The following is a 12,237-nucleotide window of genomic DNA, read 5'->3' as shown; positions in this document are numbered from 1 at the left end:
CCCTAAGTCTTTGTCTTTCATCAGCAAAGTCTATTTTGTCAAATCTATTATAAAAATTATTTAGGTTATTAGCATATTCTCTTTTTCCACTTAACTGGAAACTATTCACCTTCCCCCCACTCATTGACCGAATTCCTTCCCAGACTTTCTTCATATCATTCACTTTTATACCAATATTTCTCTTTATTTATCTCCCTTTTAAGATATTTGTGGATCTTTTTTAGTGGAGCCTTGTCTCCCCTAGCAAAGGATTTCCTTTAGTCATTAATTAACCTTTTAATCTCAGCATTCATCCAGGTCTTACATTTTGCATATATCTTAACCCTCTTTTCCTCTACAACCACATCATTACAAAAATTGATATAGCCACATACGGACACAGTAAGTTCATTTATGTCCTTGGCACTATTTTCAAAGACTGCCCAGTCTGTATTTTCGAACGCATCTTTCAGTCTCTCAATTGTGTCTTTTGACATCTTTTTCACTGTGATTGTTTCTTTTTTGTTCTTCTTTACGAGTGGGAGCAGAGCAGGATCAGGTTATGGTTCGCCTTGCCCAGACTTGGCAGACTTCTGGACACATACGCATCCTTGACCTTGGTGTAGCAGTGGTCGAGGACCGCTTCCCCCCTTGTATTGCATTTAACATGTTGGTAGCAATATGACCCACTTGACTCCAATGGTTAAAATCTCCAGTTATCACAACAAATGCGTCAGGTGACGCAGGCTCAATCCTGTGCATGGCCGCTTGCATCTCCTCGGCCGCCTCCTTAGACACATTTCTATGCGGCACATAAACCGCCAACACAACCACATGTGACATTTCAAAAGGAATATATTATGGGCAAACCCTGACAGTCGGTATCTCAGAGTTTGGGGTACAGGTATGCGTCTTAATGGACATGTTGTTTGGGTGACAATATTCCTCATTCACGTACACCATAAGTCCACCGCCTCCTTTCTTCCCCGAATCAGCTGTTCTGTCCCCACAAAAAGCTTAAAATCCATCCACCGCAACTAGTTCATCAGTGTGATTTCTGTTAAATCAAGTTTCGGTAAAAACCATTAAACTTATTGATCTATATTCATGGAGGAACAGAGCAATATGTGAGGTGTGTCTCCCATCACCTTCCAAGAATATCATTATTGCTGATGTCCATCACAAATGAACTTCCATAAATCCACTTCAAAATCATAGAAAAAGTATGCACAACCTGAACATAACAAGAGACTGGACAAAAAACTCTGTCTACAGTGTCAAAGTCGTGTGCTTTGTACTGTATCATCCATCCACACTAATTTCCACACGTTGACATCCGTGCAGTATCAGTATATCACGCTTCCTGGATTGTATTCTGGATGTTGCCATTGAATGGTATCCAGGCAACAATTACATTTCAAGTTAAGTAGTCATATAGAAAATGTGGCTCGCAAGAGCCAGACATGTTGCATGATTCAGATGATGTTGCCTCTCAGTGAGTAGTGGTTTGATTCATTGTGGTGTCTTCGCCCTACTGTACACAACTTCCCTAAAATGTAAGCTAAAGCTGCTTCTTTATGGCACATTGTCTTCTAATTGAAACAACAAAGAATCACTCATATAGCCTGTTGTATAGGTAGCTTTTTGTCCTGAATTATTCAATAAGTCTATTAGTAGAATATCATCACATACAAACAAGAATATCTTGTGTGCTTGCAGTTTAGCTTGACTTTGGCACTTACAGCTAGTAGTTTATGCGTGTCTAAGTCTACGGAGTATTGGTGGCTTGTGGATTTTTTGGCTGCCAGTTTCTGCTGATTTGGCGGCTTGTCTGGCAGACATAAAAGAAAGCAGAAGCGAGAAAGTGCTTGGTGAGAGGGCGGGAGGAAGGAAGATGGATATGAGGGTAATTCCCAGCCATGAATTCAGTGTTTGATATTTGACCCACAGCTCTGATCGATTCTTCTTCTTTTCCTGTGTGAAACCAGCTGGTGTGTCTAGCTGTCCACTTCATCCTTTGTGAAAGTTAACTGTCAAACAAGATGTGATGGGTTGGAAGTGGAGCAGATAACATCAGTTATCATAGGAAGCAAAGTCATGAATAGTGGTTGCCAGGGTGAAAGGGTGTGTTTATTCTTTGTTTTACACACCAGTTCCCAATTTTTTTATATTACTGCTAGGTCTGTTTTGTGGTTTTCAATTAAAAAGGGGCCTTTTGAGAAATTAATGCATTATAAAGCCCTGGAAAAAAAGCTATAAAATTAACAATAGCCAAATTATTCAAAAAACATTGCAACATTAATATCTGCTTCATTGAGCATAACGTGAGTTGGCCACCGTAGATACAGTACGTGAACAAAAAGTGAATTAATAGTAGAAATCTATTTTGTCAAATGAATAATGGCGAAGGCTTTCCATACTCAGCCAGGCAAATTGTTCATTGTCTGCCATGGTTTCCAACCTTTCTGCAATATGACCCTTTAAAATGAGTTTAGGCTACTTATCACATGTTGCATGATATGTCTATTGGTTGTGCGTAAGAAGAATTTTCCTTTCTCAGGTTGTGGGTTGTTTTTTTATTTGAATAGTGTTTTTGAGCCTGATAGGGTGAAACTATCAGCATTTACAACAAAGAAAGTGTCAGGGGAATTAACAACAGAACTGTGTTTTTCTTTCTTCTATACTGTTAATCTTCTCATTACTCCTAAGATTCATTTTGTTACTCCAGGCTGGGAAACAATGATTTAGTGTGCAGCATTTAAAAAGCAGATTCAAACAGTCCAAAATGCTAGTGTGGCAGTCTTGTTTTTATGTATAGCAAAGGCGTACATGTTATTCCTATTTCCTTTTACATGTACAATCTGTTTATAGCCTGCTGAAGAACAAGGACAAAATCTAGTGTTAGGCTTAGGAGTAAAGAAACCTTGTCTACAGTAATGGTACTGTATGATCCAACTTTTCTTTAAGTCAAACTTTGAGTGTTCTATAAAGTGGTTCTGAGACACTTGGTCAGGTTTTCTACTGACAGCAGCAACATCACTTGTTGAATCCCACATCAATTGTCCAGTTGTGCCGTGTCATTTTTGTCACTGCCTGTGGATGGGCTTTGATGTTGGTTGTGTGTCTTCCATCTTTAGGCCTGCCTGACCCTGCTGTGACTCGGAAAGAGAGAGAGAAAAATGGTAAGCAGGCCATTTTATCTCTGTGTTTTTTTTCCTTCACTGCGTGAATTTTTTCAGCTTCAGCTTTACAACTCGTTGCTCAACAAAAGGAGTCCTTCCACAGGCAGCACTGTCTGGCCCGTCCAAAACAATTTGGGTCACACTGAGAGAGAGATAAGAGGGTCCATTGAGACTCATTGTGGTGCGTAGTGCAACATCCAAGAGACTTGGGAGTAAAGATGGAAAGAACAGCGGAGAGAAAAGTGGAAAAAGTGGAGGAATGAGAAGAGAGACGGGGGCTGGATATCAAAGAAAAAAACAGAAACAATCTTGGGACTCAATAGAGGGATGTGCGAGGGGGGAGATGGGAAATGAAGCACTGAAAGCAATTTAGGTGAGAATAAGGAATAGAAGAGCTGGGTATATCAAAGTGGTCCTCCAAGTTTAAAAGAAACTGCATAGCCAGGTGGGATAAGTGGCTTGTATTGAATCACAGAAAATTGATAGAGATAGAGGAGAGAGAGATTGGACATGAATAGGTGATAGAGAGAAATGAGCAAGAAGTCCTTAAAGGCAACCAAAGAATTGAAAAGCATAGAGTGATTTAACTGGCAGTGAGAAGAGAAAGAAAAATAAGGGGGGGGGGGGGGACTCGTGTGAGGATGAAGAACGGTCGAAAAGCAACATGCTGCAGCCTCGACTTCTGCCAGAGGAAGAATTGTAATTAGGAGGTGAAGACAGATATTGTTGTTGCTTTTGGTATTTTGCTCTCTCTTTCTCTGCTCCAGACCGTGGAAATGAAGAGCACTCTAAAATGTTATCTGTCTGGTCCTGAAGGGTTATATCACACGCGCGCACACACACACACACAAATACACACACACATAAACACACATAAACACAGACCACCTTGGAATTCCAGAGGTAATGTCACACAGATAGCCAACCTGATAAATGTTATCAGTTCTGTCCTCTCCTTCTCCAGTCTGTTACCTGGGGCGTCCTCTGTTTTATAGCAGCTGCAATAATGGCACAGTCCCAAATAATTACTATAAAATGTTTATTTATGGGTGTGTATGTGTGTGTATGCACATTTTGCATCCATGCTAGGACACAGAACATGGTTTGGCTATAGAATAAGGAATATGACTTGACAAAAACAGAAACACCTCTCAACCAGCTAAAAAGCTAAATCCCCTCCCACACAATGCTAATAACCTCCTTCTGCATTTTCTATCAGGTGGAAAATGGCTCTTGTCCTTCAGGCACATTTATTAAGCCCTCAAACGGAACAGAATGGAGGAAAAAATATGTCAATCTCACACAGGAGAGAAAGAGTAAGGGAGACAGAGATTGACAGAGACGCAGAGGGAGACAGGCAGAGGCTGCTTGGATTGCTGTCAGACCCTGTCAGTCCCACAGAGCTGGAGGAACAAGGTATCCGTTAGGAAGCAACAGAAGCTGGTTTTTACTTTTAATTAGGCATATCAGCATTTGGATTGCTCAGTGTTTGCTCTTTTCTTTGAGCAGTATCATGGAGAGTAGCATCAACTTGCATGACTGATGGAACTTTATTTTTGGTTTAGTTTGTAAAAATTCTTACCTACTACTACATCCACAAACTACAAGCCTCCAACTACATCACCGACCTCCTGAACTATCATACTCCTACCCACAACCTCAGATCCACCGACGCCAACCTCCTCACCCCTCTCGCCCTGTCCAAGAACCCGACCTGGGGGGCAAAGGGCTTCTCCATTGCTGCCCCCTTCTTCTGGAACTCTCTCCCCCCAACACCTCAGACATTCTCATTCACTCAAAACCGTACTCAAATACAAACCTATTCAAATCTAAAGCTTTTAATCTGTGATACATTAGTTTCCTCCTTCTTCCTTTGTCATTGTTATAGCTGTGGTTGAACTGTTATTGCTTTTCTTGTTTCCGTAATTGTTGGATAAAATCAATCATCTAAATAAAAAAATAAATGGTGAACAAATGCAGATGACAGCAGCTAAGGAAAGTCCACTGTATTTGTATTTGTGTTTGTGTATATCAGATTGGGTTCCTATGGTAACTGTCAACCAGTTCACTCCACTGTGTTTACTCAAGAAGAACAGTTGGATGAAAAAAATTAAAAGAAAGAACACAGAGAGGAAGAGTACACAGCAGAAAAATGAAAGTTTGATAAGAAGCAAGACAATAATTGTTTTCCTCTCCTGTGATGACAGCAATAGATTGACAGCTTCTCCTCTCCTCATTATTGTGTGTATGTGTGTGTGTGTGTGTGTGTAGCCTGCACCGACACAGAGCTCCACAGTCTGGCTGCAAGACTAAAGGACTGGTTCGGAGTTCTCCACCTCGACGCCAACAGAGACCTCAAATCCTCTGACAGCTTCGACTCCGCCACTGGACGTGAGTACATCTTCCCGCAATATGTCCGTGCATGTGTGCGTGTTTGTGTATGTATGTGTGTGTGGCGCTTTCCTGTTGAACAGACACACTTCTCACATGAGGGCAGCTGTTGACAGCAAGCGACCCTGCTCTGTTCTCTGTAATGTCAACATGTCAGCTCTGCCTCAGCACACACTCAGTTACACTCAGATACAGATACTTGAAAAAGATTTAAAAATTGTGGGTGATCAGCCCTGCAGTTTCAAAAATGTTCCACAATTTCATTGTCTATTTTTCATCTCTGTCTCATTTCTTCTCTAGACTTTGATACCAGCATCTTGCCCATATGTAAAGACTCACTGGGCTGGATGTTTAACAAACTTGACATGAACTTTGACCTCTTGCTGGACCAATCAGAGCTGAGTGCCATCTACCTGGACAAGTATGAGCTGTGCATGAAGCCCCTCTTCAACTCCTGTGACTCCTTCAAGGATGGAAAGCTGTCTAACAATGAGTGGTGCTACTGCTTTCAGAAACCTGAGGGTGAGAAGGGGGAGACGGTTGAAGAAAAAAACTGACGTTAAAATCAAAAGAGTTTATAGATAAATACGGGTGTTGGTAAAGGTGGGGACATCAATTATCGCATTATGATAACTTAAAAAAAGGTAATAAAAAGTTCACCTCAAGCAGGTATTCAGTCAATACTGAAGTGAATAGATACCAATGGATACATGAGAAGCAAATCAGTCGTTTATTAATTTGTCATTTCATTTTCATAGTTTTGCCCGTCATTCTGATCATTTATGAAGACACTTCATAACACTAACCCTAACCCAACTTAATTTCATTTCTGGGTTCGTATGACTTAGTGACAAGTAATAAGATCAGAAAGGCTGTAAACAAACATTAAAACTAATGTATTTTTGGTGGAATTGTCCAATTTGTTTGGCAGACGACTTACTGGTTCAACACCGAATTAGCTTACTAACACCCAGGTTTCCTATGCATTTAAAAGTAATATGCTGTAAATATAGACCCAATATAGATTACACAGATAGACATCATCTGTTTGCTCATCTTCTTTCTACTTTTGGGCTCTTGAAAAACAGTTCCCCACCATATCTGCAGGTTTTATCTTGGTGTAGTGTAACAGTTTGTACAGCACCTTTTATACAGCAGTTCATAAAATGACAAGTTACCAAACATTAAAACAATTTGAGACTATGAACACAAGACAAAGAAGGATGAAAATGTAATATTAATGTAACAATAAAACCAATTATATATATAAATATTAGGATTAATGGTACTAGTTGTCTGTAAAATGTGTGTTTTGTACTGAGAATGTTATTTTCAGTGGATGATGGTTTGAGGAGGATACAAAATAAACTCAGGCATATAATGGAAATCAGTAGTCGACGTGAGGACAGAGGCAATTCAGGAAGATTCATAGAAGACTGAAAGGGTGACCAATATAAGAAATCAATACGACGTTAGAAGAATAGCTCAAAAGACAGAGAAAGCTGTTTCAGTGAAATTATGCTGGAAGAAAAACAACCTCTGTTAATTAAACTATTTTGTATTTTCTCTGGTTGTAGGGCTGCCCTGCCAGGCTGAGAAGAGCAGGATCCAGAACCAGAGTCGAAGGAAGAGCCTCATAGGTCAGTTGGGATGATTGACAGCTGTCGGTTTCAGACTCCTGTCCGAGAAACCAACACGGCAACTTTTAATGTGAACACTATTATGAAAAATGGTATCTCTTTAGTTTCCAGCAGAGTAACTAAATCAGTAACTTTAAATATATGATACGCACACACTATAAAGCACATTCTGACATTTTATACACGTGTCATCTGCCGCCTCCGGGCAGATCGTTCTGTGTTCCCGCTCACAACAAAACAGCTTGACAAATGAGCTTGGGCAGGGTCAAATAGAGGTAACAGAACTAAGTCTGTGTGTGTGTGTGTGTGTGTGTGTGTGTGTGTGTGTGTGTGTGTGTGTGTGTGTGTGTGTGTGTGTGTGTGTGTGTGTGCGTGTGTGTGTGTGTGTGTGTGTTGTTATTGAAAGTGACTTCTTCCCCTTAAACAGGATGTATGGTTGTTGTCCTGCAACCTTCACAGCAGTGATTGATTGTTCATCTCCCTCTGTGAATACACACAAAACTTTGGGCACAACTACAGGACAATTGACCCAAGGATGGATCTAATTCTGCTCTCTATTTCTATCAGTTTAATGTTTCCACCCCCCCGCCCCACCCCCTTTCATAATACTATTTACTTTCTTTTTCTAACCTTGTCCCCTCCTTTCTTCTTGTCCTTCCTTTCCATCTTTAGGCTTTTTTATTCCCCGTTGTACCGAGGAGGGCTACTTCAAACCAACCCAGTGTCACAGCAGCACCGGCCAGTGTTGGTGTGTGGACAAATATGGCAACGAGATCGCTGGCTCCAGAAAACAAGGAAACCCTAACTGCGGTAAGACCGCACCACACACACTCACTCACATGCACACGGACACGGACACGCACACGGACAAACACACGCGCACACACATCCACATGTTCCCTTATGGCTAAACCAGGGTTTTGGTTGTTTCCAGAGTTAATGCTTTCATCCAGGTGGACTGCTGTATGTCATTCATTTCAGCCAAGATAGACTTTAGAGCTTCTCTTACTGTTCCTTTTTAAACCACAATATACCACTAAAACATAAACAGCACCACAATTCCAACTTTCTCTTCTTTGCACAGTATCTCTCCCTGTCTCTCTTTATATTTATCGGTATCTAAGCATCAGTGATCTTTTTGGAAATAGATCATATTAGGCATGCCTCTGGAGCCAGTCTGGCTGGTTTACTATCAGTCACATGTCTGATTCTATCTGCCTCGGATATTCCGCTCGTGTAGCTTTGATAAAACAAAAGCATCTTGCAAGTCAAGTAGGTAAATCCGTCACACCTTTCAGCAGACAGAGAGCAGTGTCAAAAGATTTGCTATAAATATGAATTTGTAGCAGTGACTGAGTTACCTTTTAGAGGAGAATAAACGCTCATAATGCTGGCTGATGTCGGTGTCTCAGAAGATGCATTTAGACAAAGAATTTATCTAATTAAGTGCTTTGATATGTCAAAGCCAGAGTTAACAAGCCAGCGGTGGATATTCAAAGGGAATGGTCAAAAAGCCAATAGAAGCACTTTGCTGCAAATCAATGGTCAAGGGATTTCATTGTGGTAAAAAATAACAATAATTAGCGAGAAAGAATCCAGGCAGATATACTGATTACCAATCAAACAGCCAACTCACAGTCACAGATTAGTTTAGTCCAAAGCCAGTAATTGCAGCTTCCAATAGTGATGAGGTGTCTCTTTGGCGCCACAAACACACACACACACACACACACACACACAAACACACACTCTGACAGAAGCAGTCCTTTGTCTGCGGTCTAACAAGCTCATCTAATCATCAAGCTAGGCTGAGTGGCCTCAGGCTGGAGCAGCCTGGAGTTCTCCCATTCGGCTTTGCACAGAACAAACAGGTAGCAATGCAGCAGCTCTCCGCCCAATAGCCTAAACACAAGGACCGCAAACTGATTTTAACTCTGCAAGTGCCACTTACCCAGAGTACACTTGTACCCAGGTGTAACTAGGCTGTTCAGAAGGATTTTAAGGTCCCAACTTCACAAAATTCTGGAGGCATAAGCTGAGATAATGACTCCTGTTTTGCACCGTAGCTACACAGTTTCCAGCGTAAGTGCAACAAAACATTTGTTTAACATCAAAATGTCTGCGTGTAACTTGATGTCACAGAGCTTCCTAACACTAATAAAGCCTCTCTGTGTTTGCACATCTCCCAACAGATGAGGACCAGGAGACATCAGGGGACTTTGGCAGTGGCGGTGCCGTCATTCTCCTCGACGACCAGGAGGAGGAGCCCTCGCAGAGCGGGCGGAGCCGGCAGAAGAAGAGACGGGGCCGGATTCACCCCCGAGGAGCCATCGAGGACGATGAGGACGAGGAAGACGATAAGGATGACGAGACTGGCTACGTGTGGTAGCTCCGCTCCATTTAATTCAGCCATCAGCCGACCAGGAAACTCCGTTAACTCAGCACAGATCAGAAGCCATTCCAACGTCTCCTCCTCCACTTACTTTGGCAGCAGTCCATCTTTTGGCTCCTGAACTTGCTCTCGTTTTCCCTGTCCCTTATACATGTCTCTTTCTTCAGTGAACCTCATCCAACCTCTTCCTCTTCCTCTGTGTTTCACTTTTTCCTCAGATTGAAAACACTAAATTTCTCCGATTTCAATAACTGTCAAGATCCTGAATTCTGCTCAAGCTTTCCACTTTCTGCATCTGCCTTCCCCCGAACCTGCAATCTTTTCCCTCTTCTAACAAGGACACACTTCTCTATTTTCTCTATGAACTCTATCTCCTTTTTTCTCTTATATTGTCCCTCTCTCTGCTATCTCTGTATATCTATGTCAGAGCCTCTGGTTAGTCTGTGACTCCAGAAACATTAGCTGATGTACTGGATGTAAATATGTTTACTTCAGGAAGGCCAGATTGTGGATTAGCCCTCCCCCCCCTCCCCCGTAAATCCATTATTGGTTGCATTCTCATGTTCTGTGTTCCACTGTCGGGCTCCTTACAGTGTTTAAAGATGTTTCCACAACATGTTCCCAGGCTCTGAGATGCTCCCTCTCTCTCTCTCTCTCTCTCTCTCTCTCTCTCTCTCTCTCTCTCTCTCTTTCTCTCTCTCTCGCTCTCTTTATCTCTCTCTCTGTTATTTCATGGAGGATTGTAAATTATTTAACCGTTGATCTTGAATGTCCCAGAAAGCCCAGGAAGCAATGAGATTAATGATGTATTGTCGTTGTTGTTGCATGTTTCTCATCGTGTTTCTGTAAAAGAGAGATTTACCTGGCCAGGTCTAGCTCTATGCATCTCAAACAGAAAGTGATGCCTATTTGGCTGCTACAATACTTTGTTGCTATGTTGATGCTGTCTAGTGTCTTTTTGGTTCTTCTCCCAATCTCAGGAGGTAGGAAGTTGCATTGCAGAGCGATAGCAGTGTAGAAAAATGAACTGCAAGGCCTAAAGTCCAAATCTGTGGCGTTTCAGCCAGCTATTCTTGTAATAATTGACCAGTAGGGCTTCTGAGGCTGTTTGACTGTGCATAGACACTAGAGGAAGAAGCTGCTCCTGAGCTGGGAGGAAACATGATTTCGGGCGAGCAGAGAAGATGCTCTGTTCTGCCTCCCAACACTGGATATGTTCGTGATTTAAAATTGAAATCCTCACCATGTCAACTGAGTGAACTTTTATTTGTAACTTTGAAAATTTAAGTAAAGTGGCACTTTGGGTGTCTTTTGAACCTTATAGGTCTGTGTCCATGTGTCTCTTGTTCTCCTGATGTACCATTTTCAGCTCAAGCCTCGATCGCATTTCATCTTGTTTCACCAAACCATGATGAAATAAAAACACATCTCTTTCCTCACTGTGAAACAACAAACCCATTTATACAAGTTTCATATGCTTTTTGGTTTTATTTTCTCTGAAGCACAGGCTTCTCTGAAGTAGAACAATCAAAGCCCTCCATCAGTTCTGACCTTTCCAACCTTGAGAAAGCAGCCTCTCCTGTTGGAAACAGACATAAATGGTAGCAGCAAAAAAAATCACTTGCCTTTGAGAGAGGAGAATCACAAGGCCAGCAGTGCCCAAAAGAACATAAAAGCTTAATGAGTGTTATTGTAATATCGCAGGCTAATGGGACAGCTGACCCCACTGCCTTGAAACAGCCCACTCAGCACTTTAAAAACACATTGTACCAACAATCGGAGGCTAAAAGGACGACTGAATCTTCTTGCGTGAAACAGTCTACTCAGCAGTTCACAACACAGTCCGTCAGATACAATAGACAATGGGCTTAACTGTGCATCAAATTATGCCAGGAGCGGTGTAGGGTACAATCACCCAATTGTGGGAGCTTGGCTGGTGCAGCGTCTTCTGTCATCCGGCTACATGACAATAGCTGTCAAGAAAATGTCTTATTTGTTCATCTTTCATCCCATGCATTCTGCTGCCTTTTTCCTGCATTGTATCCATCTTAATGCTTACTTTTTATGAATTCTGGGTTTTCCTTTCAGTGAAGCTCTGTCTGCGAGAGTTAGCAGTATATTACAAGGGTTTTCTCCTGTTGTTTTTTTTTCAAGATTGCAGCCGATCACACCTGAAAGGAAATGTTGGCCAGTTTTGGAAATACTTATTTTTCCTATCAAGAGTTAGACATTACTTTGATACCACTCTCAAGATGGTTTAGTAAAAAAAAGCCCCCATCAGCAACCTGTTAACTTAGCTTAGCACAAAGAAGTACGGTCATATTGACCGTACCTGTAGCATACTGCTAACTCTCGCAGATGCCAGTTTAAGAAATGACCAAAAGTTGCACCGAAAGTTTTATGTGGCTACGAATGAGATGGATATATATTCAAATAATCAAAATCCTAAAGTATTTGAAGGCCCATTTTTTATGGCAATTTTTTTTTCCTAACTTGTAACTTCAGCCCCCACAAGGCAGATGTACGACCAACGCTCACTTAAAACCCTCATTCTCACCACACACACATACACATACACACACACACACACATGCACACACATTATTGTTTCTATTTCCCTCCGATCTCCCACTCACTCTCCTGTAGTGAGTTC

The 12,237-nt window shown here is 41.6% G+C and overlaps 1 protein-coding gene across 5 annotated transcripts in view; it reads left to right on the top strand.

Moving 5' to 3' along the window:
* Window positions 1-10,905, top strand: part of spock1 (SPARC (osteonectin), cwcv and kazal like domains proteoglycan 1) — a 93,917-nt gene extending 83,012 nt beyond the window's left edge. For 4 of the 5 annotated variants that reach the window (XM_034883533.1, XM_034883531.1, XM_034883534.1 and 1 more), the window contains 6 exons: window positions 3,117-3,161; window positions 5,433-5,552; window positions 5,853-6,074; window positions 7,130-7,192; window positions 7,865-8,002; window positions 9,385-10,905. In XM_034883533.1, the coding sequence (XP_034739424.1) occupies window positions 3,117-3,161; window positions 5,433-5,552; window positions 5,853-6,074; window positions 7,130-7,192; window positions 7,865-8,002; window positions 9,385-9,581 (785 nt within the window). In that variant the 3' untranslated portion in view covers window positions 9,582-10,905. The remainder of the gene's footprint in view (window positions 1-3,116; window positions 3,162-5,432; window positions 5,553-5,852; window positions 6,075-7,129; window positions 7,193-7,864; window positions 8,003-9,384) is intronic. The other variant, XM_034883536.1, reaches the window with a different exon arrangement.
* Window positions 10,906-12,237: the final 1,332 nt, after the last annotated feature.

Source organism: Etheostoma cragini, chromosome 10 (genome assembly GCF_013103735.1).
Source record: "Etheostoma cragini isolate CJK2018 chromosome 10, CSU_Ecrag_1.0, whole genome shotgun sequence".
Classification (NCBI taxonomy): domain Eukaryota; kingdom Metazoa; phylum Chordata; class Actinopteri; order Perciformes; family Percidae; genus Etheostoma; species Etheostoma cragini.
The sequence above is the reverse complement of the archived record's forward strand: the minus strand, read 5'-3'. Positions and strand labels throughout refer to the sequence as shown.